At 42.6% G+C, this 19,888-nt stretch overlaps 1 protein-coding gene across 1 annotated transcript in view; it reads right to left on the minus strand.

The window, feature by feature from the left end:
• ARRDC4 (arrestin domain containing 4) overlaps window positions 1-18,842 on the minus strand; it is a 41,081-nt gene extending 22,239 nt beyond the window's left edge. Inside the window, exons 1-2 of the mRNA XM_068272458.1 lie at window positions 17,900-18,842; window positions 532-595 (exon numbers count right to left, since the gene is read on the minus strand). Coding sequence (XP_068128559.1) covers window positions 532-595; window positions 17,900-18,161 — 326 coding nt within the window. The 5' untranslated portion in view covers window positions 18,162-18,842. The remainder of the gene's footprint in view (window positions 1-531; window positions 596-17,899) is intronic.
• Window positions 18,843-19,888: the final 1,046 nt, after the last annotated feature.

Here is a 19,888-nt window from a genome sequence, read left to right on the forward strand (position 1 = left end):
GCTACACCCTGGCTCAAACTGCCAATGTTTGAACCAGAAATACTGTCACCGGTGTGTTCATTTGGATAGGAAGGCAGTGTGTGGTCATTCCTATACTGCTTGTAATGATGCACAGATGCATGCTGCTCTTGGGGGCCACATAAGATGGTGAGGAGGGCCGGATTCGCCCCGCAGGCCATGAGCATGACGCCTATGGTCTAGTGTCTACAGAGAGGTTTGTGGTGGAGCCTGTTATGCTACCAGTATGGCTTTTGGAAGAAAACTAGAAAGCCAGTAGTTGACGTATGCACACTTTTGCATGTATACGTTAAAGTATGCTCAAAACGGGTGCAAAATTTTGCTTCCATGTGTGAATCATTGGCTGAGTGTGCATTAGCTGTAACACACTAATAACTTGTATAACTCAACCCCGTCACAGTATGTACAACAGAGGAGAGAATGTGTACATGTTGGGCTTTGAGGTAAAAGTATTCATGTACAAACAGAGTGCATGACATAAACATATATAGTTACAGAGTAAACTCGACTCACCCAGCAGGGAGCTGGAAAGTAAATTGAAGCTTGTGTTTCCCAGCAGGAAATATATGCATTTCACCTACAGCAAAAACAAAGAACAATGATTATGATTTGTTTTACTTCTGTTCAGCATTCCTAGCTGTAACATCCTTAGCGATACACAAATCCTACAGGTGCTAACAAAGAGGGCAAATGCGGTTTTCTGAAAAACAAGCACTTTACTACAGGAAGTCTATGGCTCCTTATTGCTGCATCCCAGATATTATACATGGCATTGTATAGGGCAGTACAAAATATTAGCTCTTATTTATATCAACAGCCTATAAACTCCCCCTTGCATCATGCCTGGCTGGCAAACAGGGAGTTATTATTACAGTACTGTTTGTACACAACTGTGGAGCACACAGTTCGCTTCATTTGAGGAAGTATAGAGTTAGAGAGTTAATGGTGCAAGAATGGATGGCCAGTATCCTAGAAGATAGGATGGAGAAATTTCACAAGGTATGGGATCCTCAGCGATTATTTGTTGGTCTTTCATAGTGTGACACGAGAGGCTGATATACCTGTAAACCCTGGTGGTGCTTAGACGTTACCCTAATCTTTGCTTTCCTCTCTTCCTCTTTTCTTTCTCTCGGCTGCTTCACTCTTTCCTTCGGCAGCTTTCTACTTTTTTTCTGGCCTTTTTGGCCAATTGTTGCTGTATACAGTTAGGACCCAGCACTTGGTACTATAGAGCCTTACAGAACTTCTAACTGTTTTTGTGAATAAAACACTTAGGGCCATATGCAATTCTCTTTTTCATCTGAGTTTTCTCCTAGGAGATAATTTTTCATCTTCAATTTAAAATAACTTTCCAGCACTTCTCAACTTAAAAAGTACCAAACAGTAGGTGAGAAAGTACTATTAAAATTATTTTGAGTATTTTCTTGCTTGCTGGTGGCTTAAAAGAAATTTTATTGGCAAGTTTAAAATTATCACCTAGGAGAAAACTCAGGTGAAAAAGTGAATTGCATACGGCCCTTAAAGTGAGAATAATGAGGTCCTTTGTGTACATGTATGTTCCTAAAGTCCATGTGTTCACCTCTGTGATATACATACCTCCCCACTTGTTGAGATAAGAAAGAAAGACACTTAAGCCACGCCGCTGCCACACCCCTAGTCGCGCACCCATCACACCCCCAGTCACGCATCCCCTTTCATGAGAAAAATATGTTGTTTTTTAATTCAAACCACACTGGTCCTTTCTATCTTGGTTCATTTTTGTCATCAATTTAACGGAAGGGAATAACGTTTAGAGTCAATTAAACACATTTTTCAGTAGAAAAATACACATATTTATATAGATCCATACATCAGTCCTGGAAGAGGGACAAATGAGGAAGAAAGAGGGACAGTGGGACATGGCTTTCAAAGAGGGACTGTCCCTCCAAAAGAGGGACAGTTGGGAGATATGGATACACAGTGTCCCTGCGAACAGTTGTTCTTGATTATTGTTGAAAACCTTAAATAAACATTTTGAAACAGAAGTTTGATGCATTTGATTAACATGTTATCAAAGCCCATCTTCTTTGGCACAGCCGAGTCTGGGTAACTGCATTCTATGCTATGGAACATTTTGGCTGTATCTAAGGAAAGTACAGCATGGATCCTAGTACTGTCTGATTGTACTTGGATATTTAAAAAGCCTCTCCTGATGTTGATTGCAGTGGATTTAGTGGGAATGACTCTCGACTGGTCAGAGTGAAGCAAGCTCGTGATTACCTTAGTCAGTCTGGTGGCCAAAATTATAACCAACAGTTTAGTGTCAGATGGAAAAAGTAAAAGGGGCAGAACAGCTGAGTAACCCACATCTACAGTTAACAAGAAATCCCTGTTCATAAAAACTTCACAAATAGCAGAAGCATTGCCTTATTTACAAGATAACACAGCCTGTTCTCTATCTCTCAGCCATGTGTACGCTTGTACTGTACGTCATTGTTTACTGAGGGAAAGCAGCATTACATAACTGTTGATTAGTGTTTATCTGCAATGCAGACCTTCAGGTTTGGTGGAACTGTTATGCCATCTTATGCACATGTCCTGGTCTGACTGACAGGTATCGCACCACCTTAGGCCAAACACCTCTCATCACCTGCATGTGTAATTCATTGCAAAATACTACTGTGGATAGATATCAGCAGTAATGACATGTTGTTTGTACTCAATGGCTGTGCTGTAACTTCCAACAATATCACTAAGGCTTGTGAGGAATCTGTGCTGTGCTGAGCTGGTCATACTCAAGCTGATTGTGTGATTGAGGTTTCCTTCTCAAGATCAACAAACTATGACAACAACTATTCTTATTATTTACTTATATAGCACCAACATCTTCTGTAGCACTTTGAAGGCTTAATGTATAACTGTGTCAAAATAAATACATTATATTACAGAGTGGACAAGGGCTGAAACCTGTGTCAATCCTCCTTTGACCCCTGAGTGATATTTTCTCAATCAGGGCAATAAATTCTTCACAGCTATTTAAAGGACAACTGAATTAAAAAGAATATGGAGGCTGCCCTATTTATTCCCTTTTAAACAATACCCGTTGCCTGTTAATCTATTTGGCTGCAGTAGTATCTGAATAACACCAGAACAAGCATGTGGCTAATAATGTCAGAAACATCTTATCTGCGTGCTTGTTCACTATCTATGACTAAAAGTATTATAGACATAGGATCAGCAGGACAGCCAGGCAACTAGTATTGCGTAAAAGGAAACAAATATGGCAGCCTCCATATCCCTCTCACGTCAGTTGTCCTTTATGCCCCTTTCCACATTACTGTAGGAAGTATTAATACAGTACTTGCCATTCTGTTCTTAGTGATGCTGTCACAGTAAGTTTAGAAAAACCTTCCCAAATTGAACTTGGCACAAATAAACATACGGCAGATGATCTATCCAAAATTCAAATAGAAAAATTTGGCAGTGACAGATCTTCAGAACCTTATCAAATTACCAGGGGCGTAACAATAGCCATAGCAGCAATAGCATAGCCATAGGGGGCCCAATGGGTACTTAATGTAATGTCCCGGCGCTGGCCACGCTTGGGGGAGGGGGGGGACGCCTGCACCTCCCAGCCTCCCCCTCCTGTGATACAATGACAGCAGCCATGTTGTTTGTAAACATTACACAGAGGCAGGCTTATCTGTATCTTGAGCAAAAAAACCTCATCCCCCTCCTCCTCCCTCTTCCCCTCTGCCTCTGAAATCTGGCTAGTAATACCTCCCCCTCCTCCTGCCCAGACTGAGCTCCCATGAGCCCTTGCTACTGTCTGAAAGTGCCTTGGCTCTCTGAAAACCTGTGGGCGTGGCTTGTTTAGCTTATAGGGAATTAGGCCTCTTGCACACTGCAAGCGATTCCGATTCAGATTCCGCTTTTTAAATCAGTTTTACACATCTGATTCCGATTTGCAGTTTGCTCCCTGCACACTGCAAATTGAAATCTGAATCTGATGTAAAAACCGATTAAAAAGCGGAATCTGAATCGGAATCGCTTGCAGTGTGCAAGAGGCCTTTGAGTATTAAAACAAGAACAAAGTATTTGGCTTGAGGAATGCCCTATAAACAATAGGAAAGGAACACAATTATGCAATGAGTAAAAGTTCATCTTGGATCCACTTTAATGTATTTGCCATGACCTTTTTTGTGTTTCTCCACCCTCTGACTTTGTCTCAGTGCCCATGGACTATGTGCAGTTTTGATTGCATGATAATATAAATTGCTCAATTAACTCTTATCCATAGGGTAGGGGCAGGTGGCATTGCTCAAGAGTGCCTAAATCTGAGGGTCAATGAAAGTTTTGTTATGGGGCCCCATGATCTCTTGCTACGCCAATGCAAATTACCCAATAGTTAGTAATGTGACTTTTGCAAAATAAACTTGAAAATTCTGCTGATGGCTGGCTGACTCCCCCTCTGTCCTGGAACAATGTCTGGGGGCTCTTTCACACTAGGAGCTGATCCGTGTGTTCTGACACAACGCACCTAGGATGCGGTAAGCGGGGTAACATGAAAGTCTGACTTTCACATTAGACAAAGCGCAGAAGACCCAGACTGGACGCCACTGAGCTGTTACCGGGGCTGATTGCGGGAGGACGGAGTGGGACTCAGACGAGCTTATGAGGCTGGAGGAAGCCCCTGCCCCGGGGTAAGTATGAAATCTTTATTTAATGTCATCTCTGGTTCTCTGTAAAGATACAGAATATAATATTTATAAAATAAATAAATGGCATAATGTTGATCAATGGATTTCATAAATGCCATATAGAACCCAAAGGTATTTTTCAGCTATTAAAGTAAACAAATGGATACTTTTGTAATATGTTTTGCTTTTATATGTAAAAACCTAGATTTTGAATAGGTCTTTAAAAAAAACAACAACAAAAAAAAAAACTGGTTAAGCCTTATGGAAGTTGTTTTATTGGCATAATGTGACCAGATCTGGCACACCCAAAGATGTCAGCAGCTCTGAATATAGAGCATAGGCATCACAAATTGTTACATGTAGGTAAAGTACAGCCACAGTGTGTACTGTACTAGTCACAGAAGGGACAGGTATGTCCGAGACAAGAACAGCTGTAAGGCATACAGTAACATTGTATTCCCATAAGGTAAGAAAATACAGAAGTACAAAATGATGATCTCAGAATTTGTACTTTGGACACGAGGACTGAGTTCCTGTTAGCAACTTTGCAGCACAGTAGAGTATGACTAATGTATGACGCTGCTAATAGGCATGCACTGATGGCAAATCACATTGTATTTACTTATTGAATATCACATGACAGGATGTACACATCTGACTGCATGTGGGGATATTCACTGTCTCCTGCCTACTTTTCAAATCTGCCTTAAATGGATCAAATCATAAATAGTACCAAATACCTCTTACCAATGAATATATTAAAGTGTACCAGAGTTCTAAAATTAAAAAGATTTATACCTACATGGGGCTTCCTCCAGCCCCATCTGCTCTGATCGCTCCCACGCCGCCGTCCTTTGCTGCTTACAGCTCCAGTCCCGGGTCCCCGCACTCCCGTCAGTCGGAGCCAGTCTGGCGTAAGAGAAGTGCGCCCTCTACGTATCTCTCCAGCAGCTGCTGGAGAGATATGCAAAGAGCGCACTTCTGCGTAGCTGGCCGCGACTGACGTCAGTGACGGCACCTGGTTCCCGAAGCTGTGGTCAGTGGAGGACGGCAGCGTGGGAGCGATCGGAGCAGATGGGGCTGGAGGAAGCCCCAGGGATGTATAATTTTTTTTTAATTCTAGAGCTTTGAGTCCCTTTAAAGTGGATCCGAGATGAACTATAACTCATTGCATAATTGTTACATAGTTACATAGTTATTTTGATTGAAAAAAAGACATACGTCCATCGAGTTCAACCAGCAGTTGAACGTGCTTAAAAAAGGCACACCGCAACGCACTGAAATGCTTACTATAGCACAACACAAACAAATGAGCACAACACAAACAAATGTGTTCCTTTCCTATTGTTTATAGGGCATTCCTCAAGCCAAATACTTTTTTGTTTTTGTTTTAATACTCTTATTCCCTATAACCTAAACAAGCCTCGCCCACAGGTTTTCAGAGAGCCAAGGCATTTTCAGACAGTAGCAAGGGCTCATGGGAGCTCAGTCTGGGCAGGAGGAGAGGAAGGTATTAATAGCCAGAGATTTCAGAGGCAGAAGGGAGGAGGGAGGAGGAGGGGGGGATTAGGTTTTTTTCACAGGCAGAGTGCTCAAGATACAGATAAGCTTGCCTGTGTGTAATGTTTACAAACAACATGGCTGCGGTCACTGTATCACAGACATCATATTCTATTGAAGCGGTTTGCAGCTAGATTTGTTGTATAAACTATCTAAACTTTAGATAAGATATATAGACAAGTTAGTTTTTCGTCTCGGATCCGCTTTAAAAAGGTAGATAAATGTAAGTTTCATTTGAGAGTAACAACACTATAAAATAGGGTTAAAGGAAAAAACTTTATAAAAAGGATGGCTACTAAAAATAGTAAAACAAGTCATAAAAAGTCTTTATATTTTGTACTAACAGCAGGGTTGGACTTTTTAGAGAGTGAAGTTCAGTGAGCTTTCTAGAGAGTGAAGCGGTCTCGCTACAGCCCACGGTATGCACAGCTGACAATATGTCAGGCTGTGCAATATTTACCTTTCCCTGTTCCAGCAGGGGTACTGTTCCGGCGGAAAAAAGCAGCAATAGCCGATCTCTGTCGGGTCCGCTCTACTACGCAGGAGAATTGTGCCTGCGCAGTAGAGTGGACCCGATTGGGATCGGCTATTTCTGCCTATTTCCGAGCCGAGAGCCACTACTGCGCCTGGGCTGGAGCCTGGAAAGTAAATATTTACATGCCCACTGTTCAGTGGGCTGCAGCGAGACCACTGTGGGACGGAGGAGGATGGGGGGAGCCTCGATAGGATCCCGAGGCTCCCCCCACCTGAGGTGAGTACCCTCCAGGAGAATTTTTTACCGTTACAGATCCTCTTTCAAGAGATTGCAGTACTGGATCACCCAACATGTCTCCTGAGCGTGCAAGTGGTCCATGTGGTTGCAAAGAATGGGACATGACTGAATAGCAACTGAACAACAAAAACAGTAAAACACAGGACCTGAGCATGTGAATCCACTAAAAATGACAAAAAAGATCTGGTTACCGGGGATGAAGAAAAGGCAGACAGCACATGACGCAAGTAACATAGCATTCGGTACACATTGCATGCATTGCTTTTATAACGAATATTGAACTGCTGTTATACTAACAACAAGTGCATTGTGTACACCAGGTTAATTGTGCAAATACTAGCAAAGTTTCCATGCACTATCTGCACACGATTTTACAGTTTTCTAGTGAAATATTCTCATACATAAAAATGGAACTTGTTGGTATAGATTTACAGTATACCACAGTGACACATGAGCCATAGTGGCTTAAAATAGATAGCACTCAAAAACAGACAGGGTCAGTGTAAACAGCCTATGCCTTCACCCTGTGGTTACTACTCTTGAAGTGGTCTGAAAGTCAGCATTTCTACTTTGCTCTAAAATATTCCTCACAGCTTGAAAGCTACTATCCCAGGCATTTTTTTTAGCAGAACATCACTGAAATGGTTAAACAAAGCACTTTGTCCTGCTATTCAGCTTAAAATCTGCATCCAAACTAGTGATAACAGTATTTGTTTACATTCCAATGTTGTTACAATGCGTGTAAACACAGTGTAACAAGTGAAAAGGAGCTCTCTGTGAATCTCTCTGTGCTTCACACACACACAGCTCATAATAGCTCATTAGAAGATGTATTAAAGGTAGAACAAAAGTAAACAAACATTCTACCAGCCATGTAAACAAGCCAATGTGCCTGATGAAAAGACTGCCTTACATCCTGGCAGGCATCGGGGAGACAGCTCATAAGCAGTAATCTCCAGTGAAAACACAGACAGCAATAAAAACGTTACAAACATTCAGTCTCCTCAAGGCCGGAAACACTTTTTGTACCCCTAGGGCCAAGCATGTTGTGACTCTCCTTTCCTGTGCAGCAGCACCCCTCCCATTTCATGTACAGCCACCTCTTATATGTGTATCCACCATGTACAGCCGCACCTTTGTTTCATGAAGCTCCCTTGAGCAGCAGTTTCCCTTTTTTTATGCATTGCCCATTTTCAGCCTCCCCTTCATATGAGCCACTCCTCTTTGGGTTGCAGCCGCCCAAGGCCCGGGCCTTTGTGGCCTTCCCAGAAATCCAGCCGTGAGTCCCCTACTCTTGGCATACAAAGCAAATAAAGTCTAGCAAGGATTTCATTTTAATAAGCAAAGTGCAGATTCACTGGATTAATCCAGTAAACAGGTGATAAATGTTAATATTTTCAGAAAGACTTTGAATATGCTATTGTTGAGTGTTCTATCCATGGTTTTGACATGTAGTGAACACTAATATTATTACTGATGTATTTGATAGGTAATAGCACATCAGACCCCTGCTAATACAGAGGCTATATTTAGGTGTAGCATATGCTGTTCCAGCAGGCAGCATGCTGTCCTGTGGCCTCTCTGCCAGAGCTGTGTATCAGGGGAGAATGTACTGCTGCTCACTTGTCACAAGCTCATGCAGTGTATATATGAGCTTCCTGCAGACGTATATTACTTGTTTACTGAGAGAGAAATCCATGTCTACACTGCATGCTGCGTTCAATGTACATTTAAGAGCACCTGCTGCGTTCAGCCTGTTTAAGAACCTATTCACACAGCACGTTGCCCCAACAGTAACATAACCTCCTGCTGTGCCAAATTGCCACTAACAGCCCATCTTTTTGTGTTTTGTCTCAGCGTTCACCTGGCGTTCGCCCAGCATTACAATCACCAAAATGCAGACGTCTTGCAGAGGGTTTTAAAGCTATCATACGAACATTGAAAAACAAATATGAGCGTTTAGGAAGCGTTTTCACCTAGGAGAAGCTGGCTGCAATGGCTTGCCCAAGTTGCCCTGTTTGAAAACCGCAACGCCTGACAAACGCTGCTTACCCAACAGATTCTGAACTGGAAAATGACTTGGAAAAGTACGTTCAAACATCTTCGTGTTTTATAAATAAGGAGTTTATGCTCATGGTTTAATAAAAGGACAACACATGCTTAAAGGACAATTGAAGTGAGAAGAATATGGAGGCTGCCATATTTATTTCCTTGAAAAATATGTGAAAAGTACTCCTTGCCAGGTGTATCCCCTCTCAGCAGTGATAATCAGATTAGCATTACGTTTATTCTTACAGATCGAGGAATACCGTGCAGCTTTACATGCAGAGCACCAAATAATTATCTCATTAGTAGGGATGCTTGTTCGTAAATTGCATTTCTGTATCGGAATTCAGAAATCGGTAATACAAGTGCGGTAGGTGGATTTTCACAGAAATCGCAGACATTTTTGCACAATTTTCCACCTACTTTAACATTGATTTTCTCAAAAACTACAAGGTCTTTTTGAAAGATTTTTTTTCACTTGTTTCCACTCTTCTGCTTAACATACCCTGAAAATTTGGTGTTTCTAGCACCTATGGGGGCTTTGCTATTAACCTCTAAAGTCGTCTGCCATTGATAGTAATGTAAAATGCGAAAAATCCGCATTACCGATATGCGGTATGCTGCCGACTTTAGAGGTTAATAGCAAAGCCCCTATAGGTTCTAGAAACACCAGATTTTCAGGGTATGTTAAAGTGAACCTCCGGAATAAAAATCTACTCAGCAAAACTGAAAAGGCTTGGTGTTTCTTTAACAGTTTCACAGCATCAGAACTTTGTTTTTCTTACTAAAGCATCATTTTAGCTGCATTTTTAGCAAATCTCCACCCATCAAAGAATGCTGTGCAGAGCATGATGGGATTTCCTATGTTGTTATTTACGTTGCCTAGAAACTGGGAGAGGTGCCCAGGACACAGGACAGTTGGAACTGTGTCTCATGCTCCCTGTCACCTCCTTTCAACCAAAAAGATGGCTGCCATCATGAAATCAAACATTTGTCTGTTCTTTTAAAACAGGGTGGGTAAGAGATTATATTACCTATCTATTTTAATTAGCATATCTAATGTAACTTAATGACAGTATGTTTGTTTAGGTTGGAGTTCCTCTTTAAGCAGAAGAGTGGAAACAAAAGGAAAAACGTTTTTCAAATAGACCTTGTAGTTTTTGAGAAAAGCAATGTTAAATTTGGCGGAAATTACCACAAAAATCCACATCGGAATGTGGAAATCTGTAGCGGAAAGTGGAATCAGTAGCGTTAGTGGTAATCGGCAATGGCGGAATGCAGATTTTCAGCGGAAGAGGAAATTGGCAATTCCGACCATCCCTATTCATTAGAAAATGTGTGTCTGCTCCAGTATATAACCCAAGTTTGGACTTTTGGTGTATTTGAACATTACGTAGTTATACACACAACGCTTACGTTACTTGCGTAACATGTTATGTAAATAGCAGTAACTGGTAAAAATCTGTCACAGCCTAATTGTGCCAAGCGTGTGCAAGAGGGATAGCATAAGTAGAACCTAGAACTTCTGTCAATATTCTATTGCAGACTCTGCTGTAAGAGAGATTTCCATTACTTGGGGACACAGGGGCATTACAATAGCCATTGTTGCGGGAGGCCCCCACTCTTGTGTAAATGCAGAGCAGCAGCGGAGCCACACATTACTGGCTTCTGGTGGTTGGAACAGCTCCTCCACACTTCTTGTACAGGCACCATGTGGCTCCCATCCCGGTATGTCACATGACATGCAGGAGAGAGTCTCATGGTGCTGTACGGTGCTTGTACAGTGAAGAGGAGTGCGGAGGAGGTGCCACACCTGTTACAGATTTAACAGCATTATTACCTTAAACTGCAGTATAGTAAAACAACCAAAAGATGTCACTGTGGGTAAAATGTGATGCTGATCTGTATGGGATAGTTATTTCCTATATTCTCACTCTATGATCTTCTCTGTTCTAAGTAAGCTACATTTCCCGATTGAAGTGTATGATTTAGGTCTGCATGCTTTTCTTCAGTAAAGAGTTCTTACTTGTTGTACTGGGTGCCTATCTGCGTGTACAGACCACTCTGTGCCATCAACACCACCAGAAGCTGGTAATGTACGGCTCCACTGTCACTCTGCATTTACACAAGAGTGTGATGGAGGTTAATACTGACATGGGGGAAGGTTTGGGGGCCCAGCCGACAAATCGCTTCAGGTGGGCCTGGCTCTATGTAGTTACGCCCCTGTGGGGACAGAAACTGAAGCAAATTCTAAAATCTTTGTATGATAACGCAATCCACAGGGACAAATGATCATCAGGTCTCATTCTGATGAAGAGTGCCAGGCTTTCAGCAGTGCCCTGCATATTGTTTCCCATACCGCCCAACCTTTTGAGATGAGAAAGATGAACACTTTAAGACATGCCACTGCCAAACCCCTAATCATGCTTCCGCCACACCCCTAGCCATGTATACCACTTAAAGGACATCTGAGGTGAAAATAAAACTGATGAGAAAAACAATTGTATCTAACCTCCTTCTCCTAAAAATGACTTTTTTAGATATCCCACAGTTTTATTTTATATTTAAATCTAGTTTTTAAGTTTTCATATCTATGAATGATTGACCCTATTTATCTCTTTTCTGCTCTCAGAAGCCATTTACTGACAGAAAAGTGTTTTATGACTGTAATTACTTATCAGTGAGTGTGATGCTACAGTCTGGCCCAGTCCGACGCGGACAAAAACTGTCACTTCCATACCTGTTGTTTAACTCTTTCAGGCAGAGAAAGAAAAAAAGAGGAACACGGCATAGTTATTTGTGTGCTTGGCACTGTACATATACATGTCTATCTCATCATGTCACATGTCACCTCGCTTGTCTCTTAATATTCTGGCCCTTTCTATCAGCATTCGTTTTCCTTTATATTAGCATTTGAAATTAAGAAATATATCAATTTTAAGGATTGAAATAAAGTTTGGAGTCAATTAAACACATTTTTCAACAGAAAAGTACATACCGGTATATTTATACAGATCTTGAAATAGGGACAAATAAAGAAGAAAGAGGGACAGATGGTTTTGGTTTCTAAAGAGGGACCGTCCCTCTGAAAAAGGGACAGTTGGGAGCTATGGTGTCCATATTCTGGTGCCCAGAGTGTGATGTCATCAGGGCAATTCAGACTATTACTGGACTCACAGGGGAAAGGGGGGGGGTCAGAGCATGGTCATTCTGCAGTAAGATGCCTAGGAAGCAGCTTTACTGGTAATCTCATGTTTTTCACTTTATGTGAGTCAAGGTGCTGACTAGTTTTGAAATAATCATTTTAGTTATCTGTCAGGGTGCAGAAGGTCACCAAATTAAAGTTGAATTATGTTGAGCATCTGTGTCTGCTGTCACCTGCTTGCTCAGCAGAATGCTGCCTGTGGTCACCACACCATGTGCTCTCATGTGCTCATGCAGAATTTGAAGTCCGTGGGAAACCCCTTCTATAATTCTACAGTAGCTATTTAAGAGACAGAAAATTCCACGTAATGACTGGGAGTGGTCAATGAGATGGAAATAATTCAGGATCAAATGCAGGATTAGGCAATTCTGTATGTAAATGAATGCACTTTGAACTGGACCAAATTGCTCCAAATGGGAATTCAATTGGTCCATTTTCAGTCTATATACATTTGTAGCAAAAATTAAAGCTCCCTCCATCGATAGCCGGAGTTACTCCCACACCAACATACATGCTGGAGGTGCTGCTATAATCGCTAATTGCATAGCAGCCTATGGTGAGCCCAGGGCCGGTTTAAGCAACAATGGGGCCCCAGGGCAAAATAAACCTGGGGGGCCCCCCCAACATATACCCCAGAACAAAAATCGGCATTAGGGGACCTTTTTTGCAGCTGGTATAGTCAGGGTGTGAAGTCCTAATCAGGGGGGACCCCACATAATTTTTTTTTTAAAATTCTCACACTCTAAACATAAAAAAAAATTGGGAAAATAGGAAAAAATGCCAGGGATCTTCATACAGCCATATTGCGGCTGTATAGCGATCCCTGGCCAAAGCGCTGCGGCTGCGTATAGACCCCCTGGAAACCCAGTCAGGAAATTTATTGCGCTATTTTTTGTTTGATGCATGTAAAATTACTACTAATTAAAATTAAACTACTAGGTTTGCTACTAAAAGTGACATTTACCGCATTTAAAACTATACTTTTTTCCTTCTAAACTTTAAAATCGATTTTTTCAAAAACTATAAGGTCTTTTTGAAAAATTGTTTTTTTCCTCTTATTCCTAATGATCTCCTTAACATATCCTGCAAATTTAGGGTTTCTATCATTTAAGGTGGATTTGCTATTAACCATTAAAGTCGGCAGGCTTTTAAATGTGTTTTTTTTTCCTTTGAAAGTTTAAAATCGATTTTCTCAAAAACTATAAGGCCGATTTGAAATTTTTTTTCCTCTTGTAGCCACTGGGGGCCCCTACAAGCTCTGGGGCCCTGGGGCAGCTGCCTCCTTTGCCTTAATGGTAGCGCCGGCCCTGGGTGAGCCCCAATACACCCGGTGCACCTCGTGCTCATTTTAACTGTTTCAGAGCTGCTCTACTATAGTCTGTATTGCACACTACTCGACTGTGACTTGTGCTGAGGGGCAGATTTAATAAATATCCTGTATTTTTGCATCATATCAGAATTCATCCCCCATCAATACTGAGTAGAAAGAATAAATATACTGTATATACCACAGTACAACTATCCAATATTTATGCATGGGGGCCACTTCTCAGGACAGTGCATGTTCATATGGGCAAGATTTATACTTGTTATTTTTCTAGGTTAACTATGTTATGCAAAGCCATGTGCAACATCCCTCTTATGGAGAGCAGTTCTGTTCATCCATCTGTAGCCACATGTGTACCTAAGCCACTTCTCTTCCATACTCAGCCTTCTCCTGCCAGCAGTTCCCCTCTTTCATGTGCAGCCCCATGTGCAGAGTCCCTCCTCTTCAATATGCAGTCTGCCATGGCCAGCAGTTCCCCTGTTTCATGTGCAGCCCCATGTGTAGAGTCCCTCTTCTTCAATATGCAGTCTGCCATGGCCAGCAGTTCCCCTCTTTCATGTGCAAAGTCTCTCCTCTTCCATAGGCAGCCTGCCACAGCAAGCAGTTCCCCTCTTTCATGTGCAGCCCCATGTGCAGAGTCCCTCCTCTTCAATATGCAGTCTGCCATGGCCAGCAGTTCCCCTCTTTCATGTGCAGCCCCACGTGCAAAGTCTCTCCTCTTCCATAGGCAGCCTGCCACAGCCAGCAGTTCCCCTCATTCATGTGCAGCCCCATGTGCAGAGTCCCTCCTCTTCCATGTGCAGCCTGCCACAGCCAGCAGTTCCCTTCTTTCATGTGCAGCCCCATGTGCAGAGTCCCTCCTCTTCCATGTGCAGCCTGCCACAGCCAGCAGTTCCCTTCTTTCATGTGCAGCCCCATGTGCAAAGTCTCTCCCCTTCCATAGGCAGCCTGCCACAGCCAGCAGTTCCCTTCTTTCATGTGCAGCCCCATGTGCAAAGTCTCTTCCCTTCCATAGGCAGCCTACCATGGATAGCAGTTCTGCTCTCTACTTCTATATGCAGCTTCCCATGAACAGCAGTTATTTTCCTTGTGCATTCCCTTGTGCAGAAGCTCCTCATTATCTATAAGTGGCCTCACATGGACAGCTTACATCTTTCCATGTGTGGCAACTCCTTCTTCCATTTTCAGCAGATTTGCAGACTTCCTCTTCCATTTGCCGCCGCTCCTCCTATTCAGCAGGCCCTTTTTCATGTGTATCCTTCCATCTTTAGCACTTTGCTACCCATGTGACTACATACATCTGGGTGTAATGGTGAAGGCTTATTTTGTACACCTGCATGATACTAGCAAGCTATTTTTGAACTGTTTTTGTACTTTCATGTAGAATCTGTACACCTACAACTATTCAAAAACTCCACATTTACCATTGTTGTATTATAAGAGTCTGACAAAAACTTGCTTTCATATTACATCAAACAAAGTGACCAATCTCCTTATGTTGGGCATCTGGATAAATCTTCACTGACAAGGCCATACCAATAAGATTCCCCACACTCTGACAGACATTCTCGTACACGCAGCAGACCGACAACCTGCCACACAAGCAGGATTGTGTGTGCCAACTGAAAAATACACCTCTGTGTGAAAGCTGTGTGCATATGAGCACCTCTTTGTATGGTCTTCTAAAGAATTGATTAAAGGGAACCTGAGGTGAGAGTGATATGGAGGATGCCATTTTCCTTTTCTTTTAACAAATACCAGTTGCCTCGCAGGCCTCCTGACAGGGCTGCCATCAGAAATTTTGGGGCCCCTCGCACATCATCAAGCCTGGGCCCCCCTCCTCCCTAGACCCACCCACTGGTTGCTGTGCCTGCCCACTAGCCACCCCACACCCGCGTCTGTGTGCGAAGTGCGCTGCGGCAAAAAATGTGCATGGATCCGACACTGAAGAAAGCGGCATGCACAGCGTTATGCGGCAAAAAGTGGGCGTGACCATGGCATGTTGTGGGTGGAGCCAAATACTAGCAAAATACAGGTAGTCCCCGGTTAACAAATGAGATAGGAACTTGTAGGCCTGTTCTTATCCTTAATCCGTTCTCTTTTGTCCCCCTCTTTTCTTCCTGTGCCTCTTTTGCCCCCTCTGTCTCACCTCAGTTTGTGCCTCTTTTGTGTCCCTCCGTGTCACCTCATGTTCCCATCTCATCTCTTTTCTCCCTGTGCCTCTTTTGTCCGCCTCTGTTCCCCCTGTGCCTCTTTTATCCTCCTGTGTTACCTCTTGTCCCCCTGCCCTAGTCAGGTATAGCTGCCCCCAGTAAAGGTATCCAGGAAGGATTCCCCCCAGTATAGGTAGCCTGGTGTTGCTGGTGCCCCAGTATAGGTAGCCTGGTATAGCTGGTGCCCCAGTATAGGCCAGCAAGATACAGGTGTCCCAGTATAGGTATTCAACTATAGTTGGTGCCCCGAAATAGGTAGCCTGGTATAGTTGCCCCCAGTATAGGTAGCCTGGTATGGGTGGTTCCCAGTGTAGGTAGCAAGGCATAGGTGGTTCCAGCCCCAGTATAGAAAGCCAGGTATTAGTGGTAGGCCAGTATAGGTAGCCTGTAGCCAGATAGAGGTGTTGCCCAAGTATAGAAAGTCCGCTGTAGCGAGCTCACTCATCTGCTCCCCACGTTCAAGCACTGATGTCACGCTTCTCTCAGTGCTGGAACGCGGTGTGCTGGTTAGTGAGCCACAGGCCCACAGCCAGCACATGCGGCCCTTCCAGCACTTTGGGAGCGGGGCCCAGGGCCCCCAGAAGCCCTGGGTCCCTCACTGCAGTGTCAGTTGTACCCCCCTGATGGCTGCCCTGCCTCCTGATCCTGTGTCTCTAATACTTTTAGCCATAGACCCTGAACAAGTATAAGCAGATCAGGTACTCTGACTTGGCTGACTCTGGTTTTACTGGGTTAGCCATATACTTGTTCCAGAGTTTTGACTCAGACACTACTTATGCCAGAAGATCAACAGGGCTGCCAGGCAACTGGCATTGTTTACAAAGAAAATAAATATGGTAGCCTCCATATCCCTCTCACCTCGGGTTCCATTTAAAGTGGTGACATAAGCAAGGGACAGGGAGGCCCACTTTTTTCACGCGCTAGTTGCTGATACAGTATTTTGTCATCTTATCTACAAAACAAGTTATCTCCTTGGAGAAAACTCATGAGAAAATGTATCTGAACCAGGCATATGCCAAATGATACAATCTTGATTGTACAATCTTACCCCATCTATGCAGTAAAATGGTAAATTCAGTGAATTCTTTGAAGGGATACTTCAGGTAGTCCCCATCTTACAGAGAATTGGTAAGATTGTACAGTCAGAAGTGTAGTATTAATGGACACCTGAAGTATTTTGGAAAGCTTTCGTAACAAACAAATATTTAGTTAGACAGTAAAATGTTTTGCCTACAACAACAACTTGTTTTCCCTTGTTGACATTGTCCACCTTGAAATCAGACAGATGTCTATGTGATACCATCAGGTAAACACTTTTCAAAACAAAATGTTGCTAAGGATGTGAGAAATCTTTGTCAAAGACGTGAACACAAACACTTCCACCATAGTTCATTTTTGACAGTTGAACCTAGGTGGCTCAGAAGGTTCCATAATATTTAGAGGTCAAACTAATCAAAGCAAAACAATGAATTGTTTAAAGCAATTAATGTCATTCTTTCACAAATTAGCTAATATAGAATCAGAAAAAGAAACATTTCATGGTCAAATTGATTGCTAAAACAACACAAGCACTTTCCTTTAGTCTTGCCCATGCGAACAACAAATTATTTATTTTAAATTTTGCAACAGTGTTGCAATTGAACAAGCAGGTTTTGTATTCACTTTCCTAGAGAATTACCCTTAATATGAATTGTGATCATTTGCTCTTGGCAATATTGCTACTTTTCGGTTTTGGTGCTAGTCTGGTTTAGGAGACCCAGCAGGAAACCTCATAGGGAATAGTTGTCCAACCTCAACACACTCTACAACACAAAACCTTGCGATTGGCCTAATAGTGTGGACTTAGTTTACTGTAACCTAAACCTAGCAGTTCTAGAGGGAGCTGTCCACCTAATCCTGTTAGTGGAATTTCCCTATGAAGTTTCCTGCTGGGTCCCCTAACTACACTAGCATAGAGGTTTTTATAAATTGCTACTATTGTGATTCAACATGCAGAGCAAAAGTAAAACATCTATTTTAGCTCCAAAGAAATTTGCTTACATGAATACAGCTTACTGCATTCAAAGCGGTTGTGCTCACCTGCCGATTTGGCAACTAGAGTTATTTCCTCATTAAGGTACTTCACACATTCTCCAGGAGATGATGTACTTTGGTTCCCTTCTCCTCCTCTCCATGGAGTAAACGATGCTATCGCTCCACCATGTGCGTGCAGGTGAAGGCCTACGACTTCAGTATCTTCCAGTAACTCTAGAATCACTTGCCCGGAGACAAATTCACCAGCACAGTATCCATTTTTTCTCTCATTTTCAAGAACAATACTCATTAAAAGTCCTACAACCATTTTTTCCCACAGGGCCTACAGTTATAGGCTGTATTAAGACACAAAATGGCTCACAGACATGATAACTCACATAAGCCCTCCATACAAAACAAAAAGTGATGGATGGATGGACTACTGGTAAATATAAAAACAGGTTCCTAAATTAAAGAAAAAAATATGTAAGGTTCTAAGGTGGCAAAAACCCTTGAGATAGGCCTATGCCAATTTGAGTGCTGCTCCACCTTAACAGCAAAAACCTGTTGATTGTAGAGCTGATAGGATGGTCTTCAGGATTTTGATGTGAGGAAGAGTTGGCTGCTAGGGAAAAATCACTGCTGTCTGGCATCGAAACACTGCGTTGTAAGTACACAGCAGAGATCTAACTGGACCTTAGCGTACAGTCTGTTACCACACTGGAATGCCTGGTTTTGGAAGGTATGTAGTCATGAGGTTAAATGCTCAAAAGAACATATGATACAGAGACATGTCTCTACACCAAGGCTAATCTGGAGCACTTCCTAGTGTGTGAGAGTTGAAGCTCTGTTTGTACTGAAGACGGCAACTTCTCAAGTTTCTTTTTTCTGCAAGATGTGATTGATTCCAATATTTAGTGATGCTTCTCCAGCCAGTCCACTGCTGTTTTGTGCCCTTTTGTGAGCCTGCTGAGTACAGGGTGTATTGAATAGCTCTCACAGCCCAAAACACTTCCCTGTCATATCCAGCCCTTCCCAATTCCTTACTCCTAGCCAATAGAGAACCAAGGAGTCTTTCACCAGTCACAGAGCCATGCACAGCCTCTCTCAGCTCAGCTGAGCAAGTGAAGAGAAGGCGGATTGGCTGCTGCTTGTAGTTTGTTATTGTGAAATGTCTGCATGCTGCAGGCGTGCTGAGAGCGTGTATGAATCATGATCCACACAGGAAAAACAGAGAGAGAGGAAATGAGGGGAATTACCATGATACTGATTACATTACTTATAGACAGTACATGGCGTATTCCATAGAAAACCTAAAAAGATCCTTCTCTTACCAACTGTATTCTTTTTTAATTGTATGCTGGACACACATATTTTACATTAAATTCTATGGTTGTAATGTGGTAGTTATTAAAGAGAATATATATTTATATATAATGTCAAAAAGCTATAGAAAATGCAAGAGACATGTGACACGGTACAGTAAACATAGTAGAATGCACGTGTTGTGCTGCAGCCTGTCATATTCTGCTGCCCATTCACACTACAGAAAAAAACACAGCATTTACTTGAGTGCAGGAAATGAAAAATCAGTGAACCCATCCTATGTTATTAATGGGATGCGGTCACACTGTTCATTAGAGAATGAACCCAATACATGCTCTATGTTATTACTCCGATCCGATAATAATACGAACATTTGTATAGTGCTTTTCTCCTAGCAGACTCAAAGCGCTCAAGAGCTGCAGCCACTGAGACACGGGCCGGATTTGTACCTTTTACTGCCCAAGGCCCACTGTCACCAGCTGCTCCCCCCCCCTTACAACATCTCAACAGCCCCAAACTTACACTTTCTGTCAAGCAAAAAGTCTTAATGTGAACCTGACACAAAGTGCAAAAAATACCTTAATAAATCTTCTCGGTGCCCCACTGTTTCTGCCCTGGGACCCCCTGAATATATTCAGACCCCTCACTGCTGCCTGGAACCCTCATCTACCCTGTGGCTGCAGCACTCCCACCTGTGTGCAACCATACTGGATCTGTGTGAGTATAGTC

This window comes from Hyperolius riggenbachi, chromosome 3, assembly GCF_040937935.1.
Source record: "Hyperolius riggenbachi isolate aHypRig1 chromosome 3, aHypRig1.pri, whole genome shotgun sequence".
In the NCBI taxonomy this organism is placed as follows: domain Eukaryota; kingdom Metazoa; phylum Chordata; class Amphibia; order Anura; family Hyperoliidae; genus Hyperolius; species Hyperolius riggenbachi.